We start from the raw sequence: 27,945 nt of genomic DNA on the forward strand, positions 1-27,945 counted from the left end.
TTTCCTCCCTCTACTCAGCCCCACCCTCTCCCTCCCTTCCTCCTCCCTTCCCTTAGCCCCTCCATCCTCTTCTTCTCCTCCCCTGAACCTTTCTCTCTCTAGTTCCTCTCTCTTCAAATTTTTAAAAAAATCTAGAAAAAGAATTAATCAAAAAAATTTGCAAGTACCTGGAAAAAGTTTGTAAGTTTGCTCTTTCTTGCTTTTTTGCTCTTCCTTCCTTGCTCTCTTGATCGTCCTTGCTTTCTTGCTTCAATGAATGAAATGAGGGGAGAATGAATGAAGAAGGAAGACTATATATAAGAAAAATTAGGTTTTCCTCCTCCTCTCCTATTGGCTTTCCATTCCTCCCCTCTCTCCTTTTGGCTTTTCATTTATCCCCTCTCCCATTGGCTCCCATTACTCCCCCTCTCCCATTGGACCCCCATCCCTCATCCCAATCTTCCATTAGCCCTCCCCCCATCCATCCATTTCTTCTTCCTCCCCATTGCCACCACTCCCATCCCACATTTCCACCACGTCCCATACTCCTCCCATTTCCCAAAATCCCATATTTCCCCATCTCACCCTCCTCTTTTTCATCCCCTATTAACTCCCTCACTCATTTCACTCCCTTATTATCCTACTCCCCTATTACCTTCCCCTCTCCCATTCCATTCTTCCCTCCCCACTCTCACTTCCACTTCCCATTCCTCACTTGCCATTTGAAAACTATTAATATATTATTATACTATTTTTTATACTTATTATCATACACCCTTATTACTTCCCTCTCCCATTTCACTCCTCCCTCCTCACTCCCACTTCCACTTCCCATTACTCACTTGCTATACACATTTGCAAACTATTAATATATTATTATATGATTTTTTATACTATTTGCAAACTTACATGTGGGCAAAATCACAGGTGTCAAAGCGATCCTATTGTGGTCATACAACAACTGTGCTTTTATTCAAGGGAATATTTATCCTCATCAGCAAGCTTATTTACTCAAGGTATGAAGTGCATAATTTGTGCACTAGGTGTTTACTTTGTATCAAAATTGTTTGCCACACACACACACATATACACATACCAAGAATTTTCTAATATTATCGCATCTACATTTCTCCGATGGGCACAACTTTGTACACACCTCAACCTAGGTATTATTGACTTGCATACAAAGTGGTGCACCCATCTCATAAGTACTTGTTCGGATAACACACCTCCAAACGTATTTTATGACGATTGTGCATAACATTAGAAACAAAATGGTGTATCATGTGAGATCGACTATGCAAAGCATATCCAATGGAAACAAGACTTTACACGTTCCTCAACCTAGGTAGTTTTGACTTGTGTGCAAAGTGGCATCCCCATCCGATAAGTACTTGTTTGAAAAATACACCTACGATCGTGTTTTTTGACCGTTGTACATGACACCAAGGCTAAAAACGGTATTTAATACTCAATCTACCATGTAAAGCATATCCGATCGGCACAATACTTTGTACGTGCCTCAAAAGTGGTGGTATGGTATTCCATGCAAAGTGTAACGCCCATTCAATAAGTACTTTTTAGAATATCACACCTAGGACCATGTTTTTATTGGTTGTTGTCCATGACACTAAGGCAAAAATGCTGATTTATGCTTAATCGACAATGCAATGCATATGCGATCATCACACTACTTTACAGAAATCTCAACCTAGGTATTATTGACTTACATGCAAAGTGGCGTGCCCATCCCATAAGTACTTAGTCGAATAACACATCTAGGACCGCGTTTTTTGACGATTGTGCATGACACTAAGGCCAAAACAGTGTTTAATGCTTGTTCGACAATGCAAAGCATATCCGATGGGCACAATACTTTGTACACACCTTCAACTAGGTGGAATCAACTTACATGCAAAGTGGCATGCCCATACCATAAGTGCTTGATCAGATAACATACCTAGCAGTGTGTTTTTTTACAGATGTGCATGACACTAGAGCAAAAATAGTATTTAATGCTCGATCGACCATGCAAAGGATATTTGATGGGCACAACACTTTTTTTACACCTTAACCTAGGTGGTATTGAAATGTTCTCAAAGAGGCACACCCATCCAATAAGTACTTGGTCAGATAACACACCTAATGGCGTTTTTTTTGTGGATGTCCATATCACTAGGGAAAAATGGTTTATAATGCGTGATCGACCATGCAAAGCATATCTGATGGTGGCAATACTTTGCACGCACCTCAACATAGTTGAAACGGACTTACGTGCAAAGTGGAGCCCCCATCCGATAAGTACTTATTTGAATAACACACCTATGGCCGTGTTTTTTGACGGTTGTACATGACACCAAGGCCAAAAACGTTGTATAATGCGTGATCGACCATGTAAATCATATCCGATGGTGAAAATACTTTGCACACACCTCAACGTAGTTGAAACGGACTTGCGTACAAAGTGGATCCCCCATCCGATAAGTACTTGTTTGAATAACACACTTAGGACCGTGTTTTTTCATGGTTGTGCATGACATTAAGGCAAAAACGGTGTTTTAGGCTTGATCGACAATGAAAAACATATCCAATGGGCACAATACTTTGCACACACCTTCAAATAGGTCGAATTGACTTACATGAAAAGTGGCATGCCCATCCCATAAGTGCTTGATCGGATAACATACCTAGCAGCGTGTTTTTTTACGGATGTGCATGACACTAGAGCAAAAATAGTATTTAATGCTCGATCGACCATGCAAAGGATATCCTATGGGCACAACACTTTTTGTACACCTCAAACTAGGTGGTATTGAAATGTTCTCAAAGAGACACACCCATCCGATAAGTACTTGGTCAGATAACACACCTAAGGGCGTGTTTTTTTGCGGATGTGCATATCACTAGGGAAAAAATGGTGTATAATGCGTGATCGACCATGCAAAGCATATCCCCGATGGTGGCAATACTTTGAATGCCCTGCAACATAGTTGCAATGGACTTGTGTGCAAAGTGGAGCCCCCATCCGATAAGTACTAGTTTGAATAACACACCTAGGACCGTGTTTTTTCATGGTTGTGCATGACACTAAGGCAAAAACGGTGTTTTATGCTTGATCGACAGTGCAAAGCATATCTGATGGGCACAATACTTTTCACACACATTCAACTAGGTGGAATGGACTTACATGCAAAGTGGAACGCCCATCCCATAAGTGCTTGATTGGATAACATACTTAGCAGCGTGTTTTTTTACAGATGTGCATGACACTAGAGCAAAAATAGTATTTAATGCTCGATCGACCATGCAAAGGATATCCGATGGGCACAACACTTTTCGTACACCTCAACCTAGGTGGTATTGAAATGTTGTCAAAGAGGCACACCCATCCGATAAGTACTTCGTCAGATAACACACCTAAGGGCGTGTTTTTTTGCGGATGTGCATATCACTAGGGAAAAAATGGTGTATAATGCGTGATCGACCATGCAAAGCATATGTGATGGCGACAATACTTTGTACGCCCTTCAAGGTAGTTGAAACGGACTTGCGTGCAAAGTGGAGCCCCCATCCGATAAGTACTAGTTTGAATAACACACCTAGGACCGTGTTTTTTCATGGTTGTGCATGACACTAAGGCAAAAACGGTGTTTTATACTTGATCGACAATGCAAAGCATATCCAATGGCAACAATACTTTGCACATACCTTCAACTAGGTGGAATAGACTTACATGCAAAGTGGCACGCCCACCCCATAAGTGCTCGATCAGATAACATACCTAGCAGCATGTTTTTTTTTACAGATGTGCATGACACGAGAGCAAAAATAGTATTTAGTGCTCGATCGACCATGCAAAGGATATCCGATGGGCACAACACTTTTTGTACACCTCAACCTAGATGGTATTGAAATGTTCTCAAAGAGGCACACCCATCCGATAAGTACTTGGTCAAATAACACACCTAAGGGCGTGTTTTTTTACAGATGTGCATATCACTAGGGAAAAAATGGTGTATAATGCGTGATCGACCATGCAAAGCATATCTGATGGTGACAATACTTTGCATGCCCTTCAACGTAGTTGAAATGGACTTGTGTGCAAAGTGGAGCCCCCATCCGATAAGTACTAGTTTGAATAATACACTTAGGACCATGTTTTTTCATGGTTGTGCATGACACTAAGGCAAAAACAGTGTTTTATGCTTGATCGACAATGCAAAGCATATCTGATGGGCACAATAATTTGCACACACCTTCAACTAGGTGGAATTGACTTACATGAAAAGTGGCACGTCCATCCCATAAGTGCTTGATCGGATAACATACCTAGCAGCATGTTTTTTTACGGATGTGCATGACACTAGAGCAAAAATAGTATTTAATGCTCGATCGACCATGCAAAGGATATCCGATGGGCACAACACTTTCATACACCTCAACCTAGGTGGTCTTGAAATTTTCTCAATGAGGCACACCCATCCCATAAGTACTTGGTCAGATAACACACCTAATGGCGTGTTTTTTTGCGGATGTCCATATCACTAGGGAAAAAATGGTGTATAATGCATGATTGACCATGCAAAGCATATCCGATGGTGACAATACTTTGCACGCACCTCAACATAGTTGAAACGGACTTGTGCGCAACGTGGAGCCCCCATCCGATAAGTACTTATTTGAATAACACACCTATGGCTGTGTTTTTATATGGTTGTGCATGACACAAAGGCAAAAACGGTGTTTTATGCTTGATCGACAATGCAAAGCATATCCGATGGGCAGAATACTTTGCACACACCTTCAACCAGGTGGAATTGACTTACATGCAAAGTGGCATTCCCATCGTATAAGTACTTGATCGGATAACACACCTAGCAGCGTGTTCTTTTACAGATGTGCATGACACTAAGGCAAAAATGGTATTTAATGCTCGATCAACCACACAAAGCATATCCGATGGGCACAATACTTTTCCTACACCTTAACCTAGTGGTATTGAAATGTTCTCAAAGAGGCACACCCATCGGATAAGTACTTGGTCAGATAACACACCTAAGGGCGTGTTTTTTTTCGGATGTGCATACCACTAGGGAAAAAACGGTGTATAATGCGTGATCGACCATGCAAATCATATCTGATGGTGACAATACTTTGCACTCATGTCAACCTAGTTGAAACGGACTTGCGTGCAAACTGGAGTCCCCATCCGATAAGTACTTGTTTGATTAACACACTTAGGACTGTGTTTTTTCATGGTTGTGCATGACACTAAGGCAAAAACATTGTTTTATGCTTGATCGACAAGGCCAAGCATATCTGATGACCACAAGACTTTGCACACACCTTCAACTAGGTGGAATTGACTTACATGCAAAGTGGCATGCCCATCCCATAAGTGCTTGATCGGATAACATACCTAGCAGCGTGTTTTTTTACAGATGTGCATGACACTAGAGCAAAAATAGTATTTAATGCTCGATCGACCATGCAAAGGATATCCGATGGGCAAAACACTTTTCGTACACCTCAACCTTGTTGGTATTGAAATGTTCTCAAAGAGGCATACCCATCCGATAAGTACTTGGTCAGATAACACACCTAAGGGCATGTTTTTTTGCGGATATCCATATCACTAGGGGAAAAATGGTGTACAATGTGTGATGGACCATGCAAAGCATATCCGATGGTGACAATACTTTGTGCGCACCTCAACCTAGTTGAAACGGACTTGTGTGCAAAGTGGAGCCTCCATCCGATAAGTACTTGTTTAATTAACACACTTAGGACCATGTTTTTTCATGGTTGTGCATGTAACTAAGATAAAAACGGTATTTTATGCTTGATCGACAATGCAAAGCATTTCCGATGGGCACGATACTTTGCACACACCTTCAACTACGTGGAATTGACTTACATGCAAAGTGGCATGCCCATCGCATAAGTGCTTGATCGGATAACACACCTAGCAGCGTGTTTTTTTACGGATGTGCATGACACTAAGGCAAAAATGGTATTTAATGCTCGATCGACCATGCAAAGCATATCGGATGGGCACAATACTTTTCCTATACCTCAACCTAGGTGGTATTGAAATGTTCTCAAAGAGGCACACCCATCCTATAAGTACTTGGTCAGATAACATACCTAAGGGCATGTTTTTTTGCGGATGTGCATACCACTAGGGAAAAAACGGTGTATAATGCATGATCGACCATGCAAATCATATCCGATGGTGACAATACTTTGCACACACCTCAACGTAGTTAAAATAGACTTGTGTACAAAGTGGAGCCCCCATCCAATAAGTAATTGTTTGAATAACACACCTAGGACTGTGTTTTTTCATGGTTGTGCATGACACTAAGGCAAAAACGGTGTTTTATGCTTGATCGACAATGCAAAGCTTATCTGATGGGCACAATACTTTGCACACACCTTCAAATAGGTGGAATTGACTTACATGCAAAGTGGCGTGCCCATCCCATAAGTGCTTGATCGGATAACATACCTAGCAGCGTGTTTTTTTATGGATGTGCATGACACTAGAGCAAAAATAGTAATTTAATGCTCGATCGCCCATGCAAAGGATATCCGATGGGCACAACACTTTCATACACGTCAACCTAGGTGGTCTTGAAATGTTCTCAATGAGGCACACCCATTCGCTAAGTACTTGGTCAGATAACACACCTAAGGGCATGTTTTTTTGCGGATGTGCATACCACTAGGGAAAAAACGGTGTATAATGCGTGATCGACCATGCAAATCATATTCGATGGTGATAATACTTTGCACACAACTCAACATAGTTGAAACAGACTTGCTTGCAAAGTGGAGCCCCCATCCAATAAGTACTTGTTTGAATAACACACCTAGGACTGTGTTTTTTCATGGTTGTGCATGACACTAAGGCAAAAACGGTGTTTTATGCTTGATCGACAATGCAAAGCTTATCCGATGGGCACAATACTTTGCACACACATTCAACTAGGTGGAATTGACTTATATGCAAAGTGACATGCCCATCCCATAAGTTCTTGATTGGATAACATACCTAGCAGCGTGTTTTTTTATAGATGTGCATGACACTAGAGCAAAAATAGTAGTTAATGCTCGATCGACCATGCAAAGGATATTCGATGGGCACAAAACTTTTCGTACACCTCAACCTAGGTGGTATTGAAATGTTCTCAAAGAGGCACACCCATCCGATAAGTATTTGGTCAGATAACACACCTAAGGGCGTGTTTTTTTGCGGATATCCATATCACTAGGGAAAAAATGGTGTACAATGTGTGATGGACCATGCAAAGCATATTCGACGGTGACAATACTTTGTGCGCACCTCAAACTAGTTGAAACAGACTTGTGTGCAAAGTGGAGCCTCCATCTGATAAGTACTTGTTTAATTAATTAACACACTTAGGACCATGTTTTTTCATGGTTGTGCATGTAACTAAGGCAAAAATGGTATTTTATGCTTGATCGACAATGCAAAGCATATCCGATGGGCATGATACTTTGCGCACACCTTCAACTACGTGGAATTAACTTACATGCAAAGTGGCATTCCCATCGCATAAGTGCTTGATCGGATAACACACCTAGCAGCGTGTTTTTTTACGGATGTGCATGACACTAAGGCAAAAATGGTATTTAATGCTCGATCGACCATGCAAAGCATATCCGATGGGCACAATACTTTTCCTACACCTTGACCTAGGTGGTATTGAAATGTTCTCAAAGAGGCACACCCATCCGATAAGTACTTGGTCAGATAACATACCTAAGGGCATGTTTTTTTGCGAATGTGCATATCACTACAGGAAAAACGTTGTATAATGCATAATCAACCATGCAGAGCATATCCGCCGATGGTGACAATACTTTGCAGGAATCTCAACCTAGTTGAAACGGACTTGAGTGCAAACTAGAGCCCCCATCCGATAAGTACTTGTTTGATTAACACACTTAGGACCGTGTTTTTATATGGTTGTGCATGACACTAAGTCAAAAACGGTATTTTATGCTTGATCAACAATGCAAAGCATATCCGATGGGCACAATACTTTGCACACATCTTCAACTAAGTGGAATTGACTTACATGCAAAGTGGCATTCCCATCGCATAAGTACTTGATCGGATAACACACCTAGCAGCGTGTTTTTTTTACGAATGTGCATGACACGAGCAAAAATAGTATTTAATGCTCGATCGACCATGCAAAGCATATCCGATGGGCACAACACTTTTGTTACACCTCAACCTAAGTGGTATTGAAATTTTCTCAAAGAAGCACACCCATCCGATAAGTACTCAAGGTTAGATAACACACCTCAGGGCATGTTTTTTTACGGATGTGCATATCACTAGGGAAAAAATGGTGTATAATGCATGATCGACCATGCAAAGAATATCCGATGGTGACAATACTTTGCACGCATCTCAACCTAGTTGAAACTGACTTGCGTGAAAAGTGGAGCCCCCATCCAATAAGTACTTGTTTGATTAACACACTTAGGACCGTGTTTTTTCATGGTTGTGCATGACACTAAGGCAAAAACGGTGTTTTATGCTTGATCGACAATGCAAAGCATATCCGATGGGCACAATACTTTGCACACACCCTCAACTAGGTGGAATTGACTTACATGCAAAGTGGCACACGCATCCCATTAGTGCTTGATTGGATAACATATCTAGTAGGCTCTTGTTTTTTTATGGATGTGCATGACACTAGAGCAAAAATAGTATTTAATGCTCGATTGACCATGCAAAGGATAACTTGGCATGTCCATCTGATGAGTACTTGATCGGATAACTTGTCCCACCAATAAATTAAGTACTAATTAAAAATTATAATAAATGAGTAGATTATTAAAAAGAGACTAATATTTATGTAATTGTTGCTACTACAGCTTGCTTGCGAAGGACTCTCACAAAGGAGATGGCTATAGATTTTGTTCCAGGGATGGATGTGATTTTATGTAGCAAAAGAGAAGTAGTTGCATTTGCTACAATCCATGATAGTGATCCCAATTCAGTTTGCCACTTTCGAAGACTTGGCGAAGATAAGGTGGCAGTTACTGTATCAAAGATTCTTAGCGCACATGTTGAGCTAAAGTATAAATGTGGAGATATGGAAACACTTGGAGATGTTATGCCCTACAATACATCCAACAAATCATTTATAGCATGGGACAAAGATGAGACTTATGCAACATACATTATCAAGAATACAAAGTGCACCACCTTGGATTTTACTATAGGGGACATTTTACAAATGAGATCATTTGTGTTGCAAATAAGACTGTAGCAGAAGGTGAAGTATTGGGATTTGAACAAGTGGAGCAATGGTCATTTGCACAGATGAGGATTCTAAAAGTCACCGATGATGGTATGGTTGATAACATAACATCCTTATGTGATCCCTACTATGAGGTAGGCAAGAATATGAGATGGAGCATGCAATTTTTAAACATGAGAAAGAGGAACGTGGTTTTCAATGATAAAGACAACGTATACTACAATATCAAAGGACCTAAAAAGCATGCCCATGTGCCAGGCTCTATCAGTTCAAATGTGGATGATTTCAATATACTCAATTATAGAAGTGACATCTTATCTGGAGTGGATGAGTTCATTGGTTCCGAGAAACAAAATGATTTTAGAAGCGAAGCCTTATCTGGGGTGGATGAATTCTTGCACAGTGAGAAGGGCAAAGGTTTCAATAGTGATGTCTTGTCAAGTGTGGATGAGTTCATGCATATTAACAAACCTGGTGTCAATCAAGCTTGTGGATTTGTGAAAGCCATGCAAGATGTCCCAATGAGTGATGTTCTCTCAGGAGTGGAAGAGTTTCAAGGTTCTCAATACTCTCGTAGAATATTGAATTTATTGAATGGTCCTAAGAGTATGTTAAAAACGAGGATGAGATCAACAGAGGATTATTCAATATTTAACTTTGATTGTGATATGGACAAGGATGCAACGACCAATCATGGATGCTTGGTTACAAACAAATGTGAGGAGAAGAAGTGCATACATACAGATAACAACGTGCATGAGGAATGAAAACGGTCATACATATGCATGAAGAGAAAGCGAATCCAGGCAGTTCCACAAAAGCAACCAAAGAGGAAGAGAGTAATGAAGGAGGAGAACATGTTAAATGCATTGGGATATCTATGTTGCAAGCGAAGATGTATGCGCTTCATTGATCTTGCAGACATCAGGGAATGTAGAGGACACGTGTGGCAAAGAAGAGGAAGCGAAAGAAATGAATACCTTCTCACAAGTCTCTCTTGCTTTCTTTAGAATGGCAATAAAAGGCTAAGTTCAAGACAAAAGGTAAAACCTCTCGTAAATGGAAAAAGGATTTGCAATAAGGCATATCGCAATATTACTGGATTATCCCATGGTACATATTGGGATTTAGTCACCAAGGCAAAGGGCGGCAACAAATTTAGCATTCACGATAATAGAGAAAGGTCTAAATCAAGAATCTCAACTGTCAGGGCAGCAGCAATTTTGCAAGACTTCATACATGAAAATGCTTTACCTCAACCCCATATATCTACCAAACTCCCTAACGGTGATGCGATCACTGAAATGCACCTTCCAATGGGCTTGAGAAAGCTCGAAGTATTTGACTCTATTGTAGAAAAGCAAAGGCAAAGAGGGGATGCCGTAGCTTCTTCTCATACTTTGTATACTCTTTGGAAGAAGAACTTTGGATATGTTAAAATCCCAAGGAGGCAAAAAATGCCAAGTGCAATGTCTGTGATGATTTAAAGCGAGCGATTGAGAGTGCAACATGTCCAAATCAAAGGGAATTATACAAAAAAAATCGAAAATCTCATCATGACCTTATTCGAAATTCCAGACAAAAATATGCATTTTGGAAGGAGCAAGCTATTTCACATCCCGATGACTACATGTGCCTTATTGTTGATGGCATGGATCAGAATACAACAACATTGCCTCGTTTTGTTGCCACTCCACCTAAATTACAAGGAAAGAACTTTCTAAAGACACATCTATGTGGAGTGTTAGTGCATGGAATTAAGTTCTTTGCAGATATATGGATTGATTCCTTGCATCTACATGATAGCAATCAAGTTGTAACATCTATTATGAAGGCAATTCGCAATGTACATGCAGAAAAAGATCACCTACCACTGACTTTGAGAATACAAGCTGATAATTGTTGGCGAGAAAATAAGAATGTACTCATGTTTGCATTCTGCTCCATGCTAGTTGCTCATCGAATCTTCAATGAGGTCAAATGTGGATTTTTGTATGTTGGGCATACACATGAGGATATCGATCAGGTTTTTAGCACAGTCTCAAGGGAGCTTAAATGCAAGGATGTGGAGACAATAGATGACTTGGTAAGAAGATGTGGCAGGCAAGTTGGTGGTCGTAAGGAAAGTACAGTATGTGAGAGGCTCGAAAGAATGTATGATTGGAAGAGCTGCATTCTACCTTTCATACAAACAGGTGGTGATGCATTGACAGGTCATACCAATCCACACTACTTTTGTTTTTTTTTTAAAGATGAAAAACCCGTAATGCAATGGCAACAGTATTCTCATGATACAAAATGGGAACCTGAAGAACCTTACAGTCTCTTAACTTCAATTCCCAGCAAGGAAAGGTATCCAACATGGGCTCCTATACAAGAATTTAATGAGAGGTCTAATTGTGAAATAGAAGGATTAAAAGCATTTATTACATACAAAGAGGAAATGCTCCGGAGATATCCTGATTCGAAGCCTACTTGGAGAGAACACACTACCACTGTAATTAACAAGACACAAAATTTAATAAAGGACCTTGAGAGAATGCGAGGCTCAAAGGATGTCAAGGAAGAATGCAATATGTTTTGGCCAAATGTTCATAACGATTTGTGCCCCCAGCTCCAGTCTTTGAAAATGAATTTGTATCATTACTCCCACGTCCATATTGTGGACCGAAGAAGAGAGAGTTTATGCCACAAGTAGATATAGAGGTCGATTGTTTTGTTGTGGTTCGGCCATCGGATGATGAATATGAGAATGTGAAGTTTTGGGTTGCAAAAGTAGTTGATGTGCAAAGAGATGACCAAGGGAGAGCTACAACATTTACAGCGGTATGGTATGAGCCAAAGGGCAGGAAGGAGAATATGGATAACAACACATTGTATACTAATTGTATAATGAAGGAGTGGGTCCCAAATGATGAAGCTTTCTCTCAAGTTTTGACGGAGACAATCATAGTGTCTTGGCATTCAAGGGCAAAGAAATCAAAGAAGTGCATGGGATATGAGGTAGAAGGAAAAATAAAAATACCACATCAAACTATTTTGCATATACATGAATTTTTAAGGATGCTCGCCATGGAGGAAGTAGAAGGAGACAATGCAAATGAAGAATGTCCATGATTAAAGCTTTGTATTGAAGTCCATTGAAGGATTTTATTTGGGTACTAGGCAAGGAGCCAATCCAAGACAATTATAATCAGAGTCATCACCTCCTATGTCAAATGAGAGTCAAAATATGCACTGGATGTCACCCAAGGGTCAAGGCTTGCCAAGACAATAGGGAGTTAATGCAGATGGCACTTGGCAAGGGACTATCACATTGAGCAATAAGACAGTGGGGAGTCAATGCACCCAAGGGGCAAGGCTTGGCAAGATAACTTGTGGGAGTTAATGCGGATGGCACCTGTATTTTGCACTGGATGTCACCCAAGGGTCAAGGCTTGGCAAGACAATAGGGAGTTAATGCAGATGGCACCTGGCAAGGGACTATCGCATTGAGCAATAAGACAATGGGGAGTCAATGCACCCAGGGGGCAAGGCTTGGCAAGACAAGTGGGAGTCAAATTATGCAGATGGCACCTAGCAAGGGACTGTCGTGACATTGAGTAATAAGACAATGGGGAGTCAAATTATGCAGATGGCACGAATTGAGGCTCTTTAAGAGAAACAATTTAAATTGTAAACATATGTTCAATCTATATCATTTTGGATATAAAGACTCTAGCTGAGAGCAATGTCTCTCAATGTAATCATATAATAATAGCTATAATTGCTATTATACCTCTATGGTTCAATACAAAACTTGGGTCTTATGGCATCATGTCTTTTTTCTATTTATTGAAAGTTTTAAAAATTTTGTGCGTATTGCGAGTGACAATGTTATTTTCATGAAATATTTAAGTCTCCTTTCATGGATTTATAAATTTATCACGTCAACAAAAAACGTCAAGGAAAAATATTAAAAATAATTAAATTAACAAATAACTTAGATATAGCTAGAATTTCTAATATAGGATTATTTCAAATTCTTGCATGTTGGTGCAAAAGTATAGATTGAAAAAACAATATTTTTATGTGAATATGATAGTGTCACAAAGTGAACTTTTGATTTGGGAAGGAAAAACGTCAAGGAAAAATATTAAAAATAATTAAATTAACAAATAACTTAGATATAGCTAGAATTTCTAATATAGGATTATTTCAAATTCTTGCATGTTGGTGCCAAAGTATAGATTTAAAAAACAATATTTTTATGTGAATATGATAGTGCCACAAAGTGAACTTTTGATTTGGGAAGAATATTTTCAGGAAGTAAAATTTTGATTTGGGAAGGATATTTTCACAAAGTAAAGTTTTCATTTGGGAAGGATTTTTGGGCTTCGTCCAAAAACAACACAAAAAGTCCAAAATTAATAAAATAGGTGAAGTGCAGATGCCTTAGCAGAAATACCTATTCAGGAGGTCAGGATTGTGGAATTGCCCCATGAGATGCTACAACTCGGTGCACAACTGCAACCAATAAGTCTCCACCAATAGTAACAACCAGAGCTTGAGACAAGATCGGCACTCGAACCTGAGAAAGATCAGCACCAGAGCCTGCAACTACATCAGCACTCGAACTGCCCATCGATGCCATGCCAGTTGATGAGCCACAAGGGGAGCTAGTGCCAAATCAACAGTATGACTATTGTATACAAGGGACTAAAATGCCATTGGAACAACCTCCCCCAAGTACTAAAGAATCATCGAGATGGCTACATGGGCACCACTTGTACCAGCAATATCGCCAGACCTCATCACCATATGTCATTCTCCAACATCAAGCTAGCCAAATGATCCGAATGTCAAAACTATTCACTAGCTTGGCCAAGGAATAATATGCAAGAGAATTGGAAAGGCAAAGTGCATAAAAAATCGAAGACCAATTCTAGGCAATCGCCATAGAGGTCAAGGCACTTCAGGCACAGATAGATGAGAAGGATGTAGAATAAGTGCACATGAACCAAGCTCTCCAAGCTCAAGAGAAGGCAGTAAGGGATGTGACCTCCAACCTCCACCAAAGTCAAACACAGCTGACTGCGGCATTAGAAGCAATGGCAATCCTACAGGCCTACTATAACTCCTTGACATCTGCACATGCACAATAGATGATTGTAGTGGCACAAGCTTGACTCACTCTAATTCACAAAGAAGAAGAGCTCCAAGATTGCAAAGACAAGCTTGAAGACATAAAACAATCTTTGGCAGTACGTGCCTTCAGCATTGACGAGCTTACAAGGGAATGCAGTTCAAGAGGCTAGCACTTCACAAGCCCAAGTCTTGGACTAATGGTCCAATACCAATGAAGACATTCCTCAACAGGCAAAGGTCACCTTGCAAATGAGAAAGCTTAAGGAGGCATACACAACCATCTACCATCAATACAAAGAAAAAATGAATGAGATGCACTCCCAAAAAATAATCATCTCCAAGCTTGAACTCCAATTGCTAGTGCACAACAATGATGCACAACAATGAGGCATTGGAAGACAACACCAATGACATCCCACTACAATGCACAACAGTGGTGTACCAAGAGCTTGTGGCTCCTCTACAAGTGGAAGATCAGCTCAACGCACACGTGCTTATCCAATGGAAGAAACTCCAAATTAGGATCATATCTGCTCATCCAACAATCAACTGGGAATGTTCCATCGGGACTAAAACCCTACGCATAATTTATCAAGACTTGTCTGAAGATGAGAAAAATATCTTATGCCTATCTACACATGTCGGGTTTATAAACACTCAGGACGAATGCTTTCATTGCATATGTCTGCCTCATGGGTAGTCCTCCCCTTAGGGTTATTGCAGGTTTTTTGCCATTGCTACAAAGGCCATCCCTATCATTTGCAAGGCATAACATAACCAACATCCCACCCATGCAGCTGATCATCCCATCGCACCAACAAAAAGAAGTGTCGGAAGATGACAAGGCCTATCTCACATCCAACTTCCCATATCTAGCCACTCTTTCTGCCAACATCATAACCTCACTTACCCTTGCTGCTACCACCCTCTTAACCTTCCCCAAGCTCCATCCTAACATCTATTCCCTCCATCGTCTCTTTGCTCATGCCTCTCACCATTTTCAACTAACCCAACAATCAAAAACTTACGAGCCCCTTACGCTTTTTTCCCTCCCTTGCTAATCCTCACTATCACTCTGCCATATTTCCCCCCAATGTCCCCAGATTCTCTCCCTACCCCGTCATCACCTCCGACACTTATGGTGCTTCCATCAGCAAAAAATGACAGTATTTGACTTTGAATATCAGGATCCGGATAATCCGATTCGTACGCCCATGCCAAGCTTCAATGATGGGTATGATTTTGATGAGATACCACTTCCCAGTAACCCCATCAAGGAATTTTGGAGCAAATATCCTGATATGAAAACTCGACGTGGATGGACCATAGACAACTTTCCTACCAACCTTCGTCAGTGTCAAATTAGTGAAGGTTGGATTAGCAAGTTGGATCCACAACCTGATTGGCACCATCCCAAGCTCTTTGATGTAATCTTCTTAAAGGAGTACTTACGGGCACCTCCATGTCTCAGAACCCATACCAAGTTCTATGCAGCTCCATGGCATAAAAAATGGGAAGCCAACATACACACTTTGGCTGAAGATCGAACCATTAATTGGCCAATGATAACCATACTCTGGTGTAGAATAGAATATCCAAGGCACAATGGTCGGAGCACTTCAGTAGCATGAGCAAATAATGCGTGGCAACATTGATCGCTTCCTTCGCCAAAGTGCTATATTTTCTAAAACATTGGAATTCATTCTAGAAGTCCCATGTTACCTTGATTCACATTTGCCTCCACTTAACTTTAATCCCAATGAAACGGTTGATGCTCATATTACAAGCCGGCTGATCTTCTTAGAAGCACGCCATATATCTTTGTTCGAGCAAATGGTGGATACAGGCTACCTAGAAACTGCACAAAAATTATATGGTGCTAAGGCTTTACAACAGGATCGACTGGCATGACACAAGTTCCACAACCACTGAACTAAAAGCATGGCAACCCAAGTACATGCTCGCAATCAGCCATAACCCAATGGGTAATAAAATGGATCCGATAGTATGTTGACTCTGTGCCAACATGGACTTACGTAGAAAGAGAATGTGTTACAACTTTGTGTTACTTCTACATACGAGTCCTACATGTAGAAAGAGAATGTGTTACAACTTTGTGTTACAAATTCTACATGTAGAAAGAGAATGTGTTACAACTTCTATATACGACTTCTACATGTAGAAAGAGATTGTGTTACAACTTTGTTTTACAACTTCTACATACGACTTCTACATGTAGAGAGAGAATATGTTACAATTCCTACATGCAACGAGAGAAGCTCACCAACTTGTATAAATACCCCATAATGGAATGAAGCCCACACTCTTAAGGGCATTGTGTTGAGTCTATTTTGGTATTCCAAGAATTTGTCTCAAGTGTCCATGCTTCTTTTCACTCCACGTCCAAAAGCATGTCCTAACCTTGCAACTCCTCCTCCTGTCACCTCCAACCTTGCAACCCATCCTCTCCCACTCCTCCTCCCTCCTCCTCCTCTCTCCTCTCTCTTCTTTCCCCCATGCTGTTACACCTTCTTCCTCTCCCACTTTTATGCTCCCCCTAAACCCTTTGTTTCTCAACCCTTAAACTCCATGATCTACTAGGGAGACGAGTTCTCCACCATGTACTCTATCCTGAACCTTGGATCCTCCTTCTAGCCCTGGACTCCTTTTGAACCTTGGAACCTCCTTCTAACCCTGGAACCTCTTCTAAACTCTGGAATCTCTCTCTAAACCTTGGAACCTCCTTCTAAACCCTGGAACCTCCTTCTAACCCTTAAACTCCTCCTAAAACCTGCAACCCCCAATGAAGGCGAAAGCCTTCATTACCTCAATCATGATAATACATGTTACTTTTACACATGCATGCACTTTGTTTGCTTACCACACTTAAGCCTACGTCTCTCACCGAAAGATGACTCGAGGTCCTAAGCTACACATATACTACGACCGACAACCCCACTATATCTGTAGGTGACAAAAAGCCTCGAAAACCTGCATACTGAGAAAACCCAGCTCTTCCTACGAAAGTAGTAGAAAAGAGCCAACATTTGGCGATGTTACTGGGGATTTTACACATATCTATGTATGTTTACTCGTTTACTTGAGACGCTAGTCTCCCTGGAAACGGTGCCAAATGTTGGCTCTTTTCTACTGCTTTCGTAGGAAGAGCTGGGTTTTCTCAGTATGCAGGGTTCTAAGGGCTTTTGTCACCTATAGATATATTGGGGTTGTCGTTTGTAGTATACGTGTAGCTTAGGACCTCGAGTCGTGTTCTGATGAGAGACATAGGCTTAGGTCTGGTAAGCAAATAAAGTGCATGCATGTGTAAAAGGAACGTGTATCATCATGATTGAGGTAATGAAGGCTTTCACCTTCATTGGGGATTGCAGGATTTTGGAGGAATTTAAGGATTAGAAGGAGGTTCCAGGGTTAGAAGGAGGTTCCAAGGTTCAAAAGGAGATTCCAGGTTTAGAAGGAGGTTCCAGGGTTTAGAATGAGTTCCAGGGTTTGGAAGGAGGTTCCAGGGTTTAGATGGAGTTCCAAGGTTTAGAAGGAGGTTCCAGGGTTTAGAAGGAGTTCCAGGGTTTGGAAGGAGGTTCCAAGGTTCAGAAGGAGTCTAGGGTTAGAAGGAGGATCCAAGGTTTACAGTAGAGTACATGGTGGAGAAGTTGTCTCCCTCATAGATCATGGAGTTTAAGGGTTAAGGAACAAAGGGTTTAGGGGGAGCATAGGAGTGGGAGAGGAAGAAGGTGTAAGAGCATGGGGGAAAGAAGAGAGAGGAGGGAGGAGGAGGAGGGAGGAGGAGGAGAGAGGAGGAGGAGGAGGAGGGAGGAGGAGGAGGAGGAGGGAGGAGGAGGAGGAGAAAGGAGGAGGAGGGAGGAGGAGAGGGAGAGGATGGGTTGCAAGGTTGGAGGTGAGGGGAGGAGGAGTGCTTTTGGACGTGGAGTGCAAAGAAGCATGGACACTTGAGACAAATGCTTGGAATACCAAAGTAGACTCAACACAATGCCCCAAAGAGTGTGGGCTTCATTTCATTATGGGGTATTTATACAAGTTGGAGAGCTTCTCTCTCTGCATGTAGGAATTGTAACACATTCTCTCTCTACATGTAGAAGTCGTATGTAGAAGTTATAACACATTCTCTTTCTACATGTAGAAGTCGTTTGTAGAATTTGTAACACGTTCTCTTTCTATATGTAGAAGTTGTAACACATTCTCTTTCTACATGTAGAAGTTGTAACACATTCTCTTTCTACATGTAGAAGTCGTATGTAGAAGTTGTAACACAAAGTTGAAACACATTCTCTTTCTACATAAGTCCATGTTGGCACAGAGTCAACAGAGAGGTACTTCTGCCAAAGTTGGTTCGCTTTTGTTTGTTGAAGCAGCATGCTTCGCAAACTTTTCCAAGAAACTGTAGCTTTGGAATCCCAATTGACATATTCTAATTCCTGAGATCTAACAAGTACTTGAAGTTGACATGACCATATCTCTTGTGCCATTTTATAGATAGTGGCATCTGTTGCGGTTGAGCTGACATGGCATGCTTATCTAGTACTGTAGCTAGCATTCTATATAAGCATCCTTCCTTGACATCTTTTGCTACTAGCTGACATCTTTTGGATTTGTCTCTGATAGTGCATTCATCTCGTCAAGATGACTCGATAATTGTGTTTCGTCATTTGACGTACTGACAAGAAGTTCTTACTGAGTTTCAGAACATAGAGCACATCTTTCACCAATCATTTCGTACCAATGAAATTGTTCATAGGGATAACACCTATCTCTTCAACAAGATTTGGTGTATTGTCTGCTATGTAGATGACATTCTTCTGTCCTTCTAATGGCTTCATTTTTGTGAACCATTCCTGATGATTTGTCATGTCAGATGATGCACCGTTGTCGATGTACCAAGGATCGTATTCCACTTGGTTGACTTGATAGCTAAAATACTCTTTGGGATTGTAATCAGTGTCTGGGTTCACTATATCAGTTCGCTGCATTTCCTCATTTGCAAGAAACATATTCCCATGTTCATTTGCAAAATGACTGTGACTAGAATGTCCACCACGATGATTTCCTTTGCCTCGAAAATTCCCTTGACTACTACTGGATTGACCGCCTTGGTCGTACTGCTTCTTGCGGCAATCTCTTTCATAGTGTCAAAACTTGTGACAGTAGTTGGACTGGATGTTTAACATGTTGGTGGATCCATTCCCTCATCCTTGAAATCTTCCTCGGTTGGAATGATTTCCTCTTTGCTGATTCTGATGTTGTCGAGGATGGATGCTGATGCTGATTTTAGCTTTGCAAATGATGACCACTTTTCTGGTATGATCTACCTCTACCTCTGCCTCTGCCTCTGCCTCTGCTTCTATCTAAAGCTATGAATGCCTGATCATTAGAATGACCTTTTTGTGCTTGAATGGCCTGAGTCCTGAGTTCTTCACCAAGTAGAACTGATTGAAGTTCTTTAGTGTCAAAATCTATTGTTGGATGGCAATACTCTAGACTAGATTCTCATATCCCTCTCCTAGTCCATTCAGGAATACTTGAACCATTTCTGTGGGGTTCATAGTCTCTCTTGCTGCTGCAAGTTGATTGTTGTAGTCTTTTATCAGAAGTACATAAGCATGATCGGTTTCGCTGTTGTTGCGGAAACTCTGGTTGATTTGGTTTCTCAGTGTGAGAATATTGGATGTGTTCTTGAACTCATAGAGAGCTGCAAACATATCCCATGCTTCTTTTGATGTCTTGATTGTGTTGAGCCGTCCTAGCATGACATCTTGCACATTCTACTTGATCAGATGATAGGCACACTTGTCTTTCTTATCCCATTCTACCTGAGCTTGGGTAATGGCAGGATCTACTATAGGTGCAAAAATTGTTTGTATAGTTGTAGATGCCATTATAGATCTCGGTGCTGGTGCTGTGACAATAGGTGGAGTAGAGCTACCGTTGGCTGGATCGTTCAATGGTCTAGGTGTAGACCCATTGACATACTCCCATTTGTCCTAAAGTACAAGAATCGTCTCCATTCGGTATTTCCATGTATCATAATTGGAGTTGTCTAACTTAGCAGATGCCTCTAAATTGAGGTTGCTAGTCATAGACGTTGTGTAAGAAATGTACTCAAAAGTGTTGTGAAAATCTTTGTATGAATCAACTGCAAATACACTAACTATGCCAAGTGAAATCTTTGAATTGTCGGTGAAGATAGAATTGCAATATGTAAAATCTGATCTGTATTACAAGGCTTGTGGCAATGATGCCGAGAATAGCCAAGAGGCTTTACAAGGCTGAAATGATGTGCACAATGCCGTGAGATAGCCGAATAGGCTTTATAATGGTGGCATGTGTATGTGAAATCAAGTGTTATCTACCCACTGAAACAATCTGCAATGCCTCTGTACTCTTTGAAGTCTGCTCACTGAACTGATGAACATAAGGTTTCAAGTAATGTAATGATGTGAAACCGTATGTGAGCGTATGGACTGTAGGTACTAGTTGAGAATTTTGGGCATGGCTTAGATTGGCAACTTGGGAAAATTCAAAGTGTCCTCTCTATGGCGATCTAGTCTGCTCTGATCTAGATCTATACCTACCATCGATCGATGAAAGAATAGCAAATAATTCCTTTTCTTTTGTTCTTTTTAAGTGATGGGTCAGATGCATCGATGTGGAGGTGAATGTGTGTGAAGGAAGTGGTTTTGTTGGCGAGGCTCAAATGTGAGTGTAACTTGCGCTGAAATGTGTGTGCAATGTGACAAGCGTGTAGAGCATGAATAATCGAGCGACTTTCCTTTTTGGAGCGCCCTCAAATTCTTCCTGGATTAAGAGATACGACTTGATCTATGTTGAGGGGCAAAAGGAGTGCAAATGGTGCTTAATGATGATGTGTCACTGTGGGTCACATGTAGTGATGATGTGGCACTGTGCCTAGTAAGAGGTGTGCCCGTGGAGCCCTTTCTGAGGTGGCAAGATTGGTTACATGCAGTGACTGTGGAGCATTGTGTGTGCCTGCAGAGGGTCAATGTGCCATGTGGCAAATGATGATGTCAGCAAAGGTGACGTGGTAGCTGGTATAGCAATGATGATGTGGCAGTTGATGTGGCTAGATGACATGGTTGTTGATGTGTCAATCAGTGACAGCTGGTAGGTTGATGATGTGGTAGTCTCACGGGGCTACTAACGTGTCACTTAGAGTGATGTGGCAAATAAGGTGAGCTTGCTGACGTGGCAGAGGAGACACATGTTAGATCTCTGTGGCCAAGTTTCTATGGACAAGGGCAACCAAAATCTTTAAGATTTTGATGGAATCTAAGAAGATTCTGTCAATAGCCCATTGGCCTTGCAGTCCGTGAGCTCTTGGAGGAGCTTGAAGCCTTCAACGGAGTCTGCAATTGGAGGGTACTGGTGCACGTAGTCACAGTAGAGAAAGCTACCACGTCAGCCTTGTGTAGCGTTGTAGAGGCAAAGCTGTTGGTAGCTTGAGTTGAGGATTACATGCTTGGCCTTGGATCATGCTTCAACCAGGAGATCATTGGTGAAGGAGCTAAGAGTATGCTGTAAGGTTGGAGTCACTGAAGAGGCTAGAGGCACCAATGCTAGCCTGATGGCAGTCCATTGAAATGGTGTTGTGGTAGCGGTTGGAGGCACAGTAGCCTTGGAGGAGATGGTGCTATGTGGAGTCAAGCTGGTGACTGAGCTACCTTAGATATGCAAAGGTTGTTGGAGGCGCTTGTCTGTTTGAGAAGACAATTGGCATGCAAGTGAACGTGCTATAGCCATTTGCGAAGATTGATGGAGCCGACCATTGAAGCTAGGCCATGGGCTCATTTTGCATCACCTATAAGGTTGTAGCAAGGGTCGAGCTGGCGGTGCAGAGGAGCTAATGAAAGACTATTTGGTGCTTGAGTCACAGGAAGTAAGTCAGTTGGTTGGAGGCTTTGCAAGAGCGGCTAGAGATCGAAGCTGGTCATGGAGCTTGCTATTGCTCTAGTCACTAGAGTGGTAGAGTTGTCGATAGAGTGGGCTAGATAACTGCCTTGCAAGAGAAGGCCCGCAATTTTTGAGTACCCTGTTTTTTTGCGAACATGCAGCTAGTAGAGGCTGTAGAGGAACGTTTTTGTTGGAGTAGAGGTTATGGAGCAGCGTCGCGCTTTGGTAGAAGTAGCTAGGCTGAGCACTTTGCAGTCAAGGCCTTAGAGTAGTTGGAGAGGTCGCTTGCTCTCTCTCTCTCTCTCTCTCTCTCATAGAATCGACTCTTAGAATTGAAATCTCATGCAACAGAGAAATGAGAGTCTCTTTCTCAATAAATTCCTCAAAGTGGAATGAATGAAAGCTTCTCAAAAGAATCCTCTCACAATATATGGACGAAAATTCTCTCACATAAATGGAATTTCTCTCAAGTGGATGGAAATCTCTTTCATCAATGGAATAAAAGGATGCTCACTCAATCACTCTCAATCTCTCTCATGCTCTCACAAATCACAATGCCTCAGTGGAAGGCAAGGAAGCTCTGATACCATGACAAAATATGGAGAGGGGAGAGGAGAAGAGTGGAGATGAGGAGAGAGCACACCACAAATGACTAATTGTACACTAGATTTAGTTTAAAAAATAGAATATATACAAACCCATTTAGGGTTAGGGTTAGGGGATCTAACCCTTTCCTTTATAGCCCTATTGGGTTAGTGCTATGCACATATGATCACATGATGGTGCTATGCACACGTGCTCACATGATGTTGAGCGTGAACTCTCAACACCACCCTCCACTTGTGCCGCCATGCTTGAACCTCCAAGGTGAGATAATAGCTCTCCAGTCGCAAATCATCCAATTGGTCTAGAACATTTAACTGGAATACCATAGAGTCCTATGAAAGAAACATGTCCTCCACTGCAATCCTCAAAATCAGAACAATATGCTCAATCAGCATGATTGCTTCCAGCCCAAACACCAACTTAAAAGGTGTGGCCACTTTGAATGATGTGCGGTATGCCCATAATGCTACCAGTAACTTCTCATCCCAATCTGTGCGGTGCTCATTCACCAATAGCGACATGATCCACTTGAAAGTATGATTTGTAGACTCTGCCAATCCATTCACTTGCTGATAATAGGGGGAAGACTTCTTGTGAATCACCATATAAAAAGAATTCATCCGCTTGATGACTTTGTTGACAAAGTGAGTCCCCCTATCACTGACAATCTCAATTGGACACCCAAACCGAGTGAACACATCACGGTAAAGGCACTTTGTGATCGATTTTACCATATTGTCCCGCAAGGCCCAAGCTTCCACCCATTTGGTACAATAATCCGTGGCTACCAAAGTGTAGCAATTCTTTGTGCGAGCACCTGCGGGCTTGAATGGACCCATGAAATCGAGGCCCCATTTCTAGAATGGCTCCAAAGGCAAGATGGGACCAAGTGGCATGTGGTCTCGATCAATGGGCTATCCCAATCGTTGGCAAAGGTCGTAACTTTTTGCAAACCATCAAGCACCTTTCTACATGGTTGGCACCATAACCCTGCCTGCAAAACTTTCTTTGCTCTAACTTCACCCGAAACCCCACAATTGGCTTCCATTAGCGCTGCCTCCTACTTATGAGGTGGAACACACTGCAACAATGCCTTCGTCAAGTGTCATCGGTACAACTGGTCCCATGACTACTCCAAAGGATCAGCTCCACAATGCCAAGCATTTCCTCTAGACTCGATTCATGTACTTGGGCATGATGCTAGTAGATAGGAATAAGAGCATCTCATCATACCACAAGCATGGTCCTTCTAGGACAACTTTGACCTCTGTCGAATCTGCCTAAAAAATTACCGCTAACTCTGCATCAGGGAACTTGTGCTCCACTCTCGTTGGTAGCTCTCCAGACTCCAGTTGGGAAAGGTAATCTGCAATTGTACGCTGCGAGCCCGGGCGATGAATCACATCAAAGTCGTATTCCTGCAGGAGCAACATCCTATTAGATATCAATGCTCCACTCTTATGTAACTACGTGGGAACCAGAACTCTACTTGTAAGCCCTCCCATATGAGGAGAAGGCATTTGAGTAGGTCGGTTATCTAGTAGGTCCTGGTTTTGACACCAGATGGGGGCCATGTGTGGCGTGATGGATGGACAGCTTCAGATAGAATTGGCACACTGCCAACTAGGCTACATGCAAGTGCGGGAAGGCATCCCATGACTGACCGCACTGAGGGTAGATGGAGCATTTCTCGAGGCAGCCCACTCTTGGGTTGCGGGGCCCGTTTGGAGCCCTAGATGATCTCAGATGGCTGTGGGCCAAACGGAGACCGTAGGTTAGTTGCTTTATTATGTGCCATGGTTCTAACGTGTGGTCAGTGGCCTATTTTGGGACCAGCCTTCAGTCGGATGTTTTGTGCCGACTGGGTCATCTCCCAATTGGGTCTAATCAACTATGACTGGTGGCTATATAAGAGCAAGCCCGTGTAGCCCATATTCGTCACTGGCTACAGCAACCCTGATTTCTTAGCATCCAGCCTCCGTCCTCTACTGTTTCCAGCACACCATGTCACATAGGAGTGCATGGCTGGGAGGCAGTGCCATCTATTGTATCAGTATTACAGTAATCAAATTTTTGATTCTCCATACTATCTGCTTTTCTCTCTTGCATACGAGATCTTGTTATCTATTGAGCACATACGTTGTATTGTTTTCTTACACATCCATCATGCGAATCGGCCCGTAAGACTTTGCTGCTTCACCAAATATAACAATGTGGAATGATCAACATGGAAGACAAACGGTCGGCCCACAAATAATGCCAGAATTTCTTGATAGAATAGATCATGCCCACTCCTTCCCGCTCCATGACAAAATAATTCTTTTCAGTCGTTGAGAGCCGTCGGCTTACGTAGTAGACTGGGCAATACCATTTATTCGCATCTTCTTGCATCAAGGTGCTCCCAATAGCTCTATCTAAGGCATCCACAAACACATGAAAATTCTTCTCCCAATCCAGAGATAGCAATAGCGGTGCCCTAGAAAGCTGAATCTTCAGCTACCGGTATGCTTGGTCACACTTTGTGGTCCACACAAATGCCTTTGGTTCCACATGTGCCAATGCATCCAAGGGAATCCCCATGTCAGCCAAGAATCGCAGGTGTCTGCCATGCCATCGAATTTGGCCCAAGAACCACAAGCATTCCTTAGGCGTTGGTGCCGGGGCTTGCATAATTTACTGCCACTTTGTCTGGATCCACCGCAATTTCTTCCGTCGAGATCACATGCCCTAGGAGTTGGCCGCTACAGACTGCGAATGCACATTTCATTGGATTCAAACTAAAGGAGACTTCCTTGCATCATTGGAAGCATTTCCACAAGTGCACCAGAATGTGCCGAACACGCTGAGATCATCCAAGAAAATCCACATGAAATCTATCAAATAACCCAAAGATCTCCTGCATTGCCCACTGAAAAGTTGAGGGAGCATTCCGCAATCCGAACCACATGGCTGTGTAGACATAGACCCCCCATAATGTGATGAATGCTATTTTGGGCTGGTCTTCCGAAGCCATTCAGATTTGGTTGTACCCACTATATCCATTTAAGAAGGAGTACACCTCATGCCCCACCACTTCATTGAGCATAGAATCCATATAGGGCAAGGAAAATGGATCATGTACCGTGGCCGCATTCAGCTTGCGGTAGTTGACACAAATCTGCAATTTCTTATTTTGCTTTGCCACAATGACAATCAGGGAAATCCATTTTGGATTTTTAATCGATGCGATGAATCCCACGTGCAACAAGCACTCTAGTTCTTCACACAGTTGCTTGGCCACGTGCAGATTCATATGATACCTCTGTATCTTTGTCAGAGTGTGTTTGCTCTTTCCTACAACTTTCGTAGGAAGAGCAGGGTTCTCTCAATATGCAGGGTTCCGAGGCTTTTTGTCACCTATAGATATATTAGGGTTGTTGGTTGTAGTATATGTGTAGCTTAAGACCTCGAGTGATGTTCCGGTGAGAGACATAGGCTTAAGTGTGGTAAGCAAACAAAGTGCACGCATGTGTAAAAGGAACGTGTATCATCATGATTGAGGTAATGAAGGCTTTCGCCTTCATTGGGGGTTGCATGGTTTAGGAGGAGTTTAAGGGTTAGAAGGAAGTTCCAGGGTTAGAAGGAGTTCCAAGGTTTAGAAGGAGGTTCCAAGGTTTAGAGAGAGGTTCTAGAGTTTAGGAGAGGTTCCAGCGTTAGAAGGAGGATCCAAGGTTCAGGGTAGAGTACATGGTGGAGAACTCATCTCCCTCGTAGATCTTGGAGTTTAAGGGTTGAGGAAAAAAGGGTTTAGGGGGAGCATAGGAGTGGGAGAGGAAGAAGGTGTAAGAGCATGGGGGAAGAAGAGAGAGGATAGAGGAGGAGGAGGAGAAGGAGGAGGGAGGAGGAGAAGGAGGAGGGAGGAGGAGAGAGGAGGAGGAGGAGATGGGAGGAGGAGAGAGGAGGAGGAGGAGGGGGGAGGAGGAGGAGGAGGAGGAGGAGGGAGGAGGAGGAGGAAGAGGGAGGAGGAGAAGGGAGGAGGAGGAAGGAGGAGACGGAGAGGATGGGTTGCAAGGTTGGAGGAGAGGGGAGGAGAAGTTGCAAGGTTAGGACATGCTTTTGGATGTGGAGTGCAAGGAAGCATGGACACTTGAGACAATTGCTTGGAATAGCAAAGTAGAACTCAACACAATGTCCAAAAGAGTGTGGGCTTCATTCCATTATGGGGTATTTATACAAGTTGGAGAGCTTCTCTCTCTGCATGTAGGAATTGTAACACATTCTCTCTCTACATGTAGAAGTCATATGTAGAAGTTGTAACACATTCTCTTTCTACATATAAAAGTCGTATGTAGAAGTTGTAACACATTCTCTCTCTACATGTAGTAGTCATATGTAGAAGTTGTAACACATTCTCTTTCTACATGTAGAAGTCATATATAGAAGTTGTAACACATTCTCTCTCTACATGTAGAAGTTGTAACACATTCTCTTTCTACATGTAGAAGTTGTAACACATTCTCTTTCTACATGTAGAACTCGCATATAGAAGTTATAGAAGTCGTATGTAGGAGTTGTATGTAGAACTTGCATGTAGAACATGCAAATTGGATTTCTAAGAGGGATTATTTCTAGCCTTATGCAAGTACAAGCAAAGCTTTGCTGCTAGTCTACACACACATTCTGTTCTACCTAATTCCATGCTGGCATAGAGTCAACATACTCCCGGATCCATTTGATTACCTGTTCTCGGGTTATGGCTTATTGCGAGCACGTACCTGAGTTACCATGCTTTTAGTCTAGTGGCTGTGGAACTTGTGTCGTGCCAGTCGATCCTGCTGTAAAGCCTCAGCAACATACAATTTTTGCATAGTTTCTAGGTAGCCTGTATCCACCATTTGCTCAAACAGAGATATGTGGCATGCTTATAAGAAGATCACTCTTTGATAGAGTCAGCTTGTAATCTAAGCATCGACCCTTTCATTCGGATTAAAGCTGAGTGGAG

The 27,945-nt window shown here is 42.1% G+C and overlaps 1 protein-coding gene across 1 annotated transcript in view; it reads right to left on the minus strand.

The window, feature by feature from the left end:
* The window catches only part of LOC147883541 (uncharacterized), a 35,874-nt gene extending 8,144 nt beyond the window's left edge, over positions 1-27,730 (minus strand). Inside the window, exons 1-2 of the mRNA XM_087399507.1 lie at positions 27,719-27,730; positions 24,257-24,382 (exon numbers count right to left, since the gene is read on the minus strand). Of these exons, the coding sequence (XP_087255633.1) occupies positions 24,257-24,382; positions 27,719-27,730 (138 nt within the window). The remainder of the gene's footprint in view (positions 1-24,256; positions 24,383-27,718) is intronic.
* Between the last annotated feature and the right edge of the window lie 215 nt (positions 27,731-27,945).

This window comes from Dipteris shenzhenensis, chromosome 28, assembly GCF_047967505.1.
Source record: "Dipteris shenzhenensis isolate YYH24624 ecotype China chromosome 28, Dip_SZ_1.0, whole genome shotgun sequence".
Classification (NCBI taxonomy): domain Eukaryota; kingdom Viridiplantae; phylum Streptophyta; class Polypodiopsida; order Gleicheniales; family Dipteridaceae; genus Dipteris; species Dipteris shenzhenensis.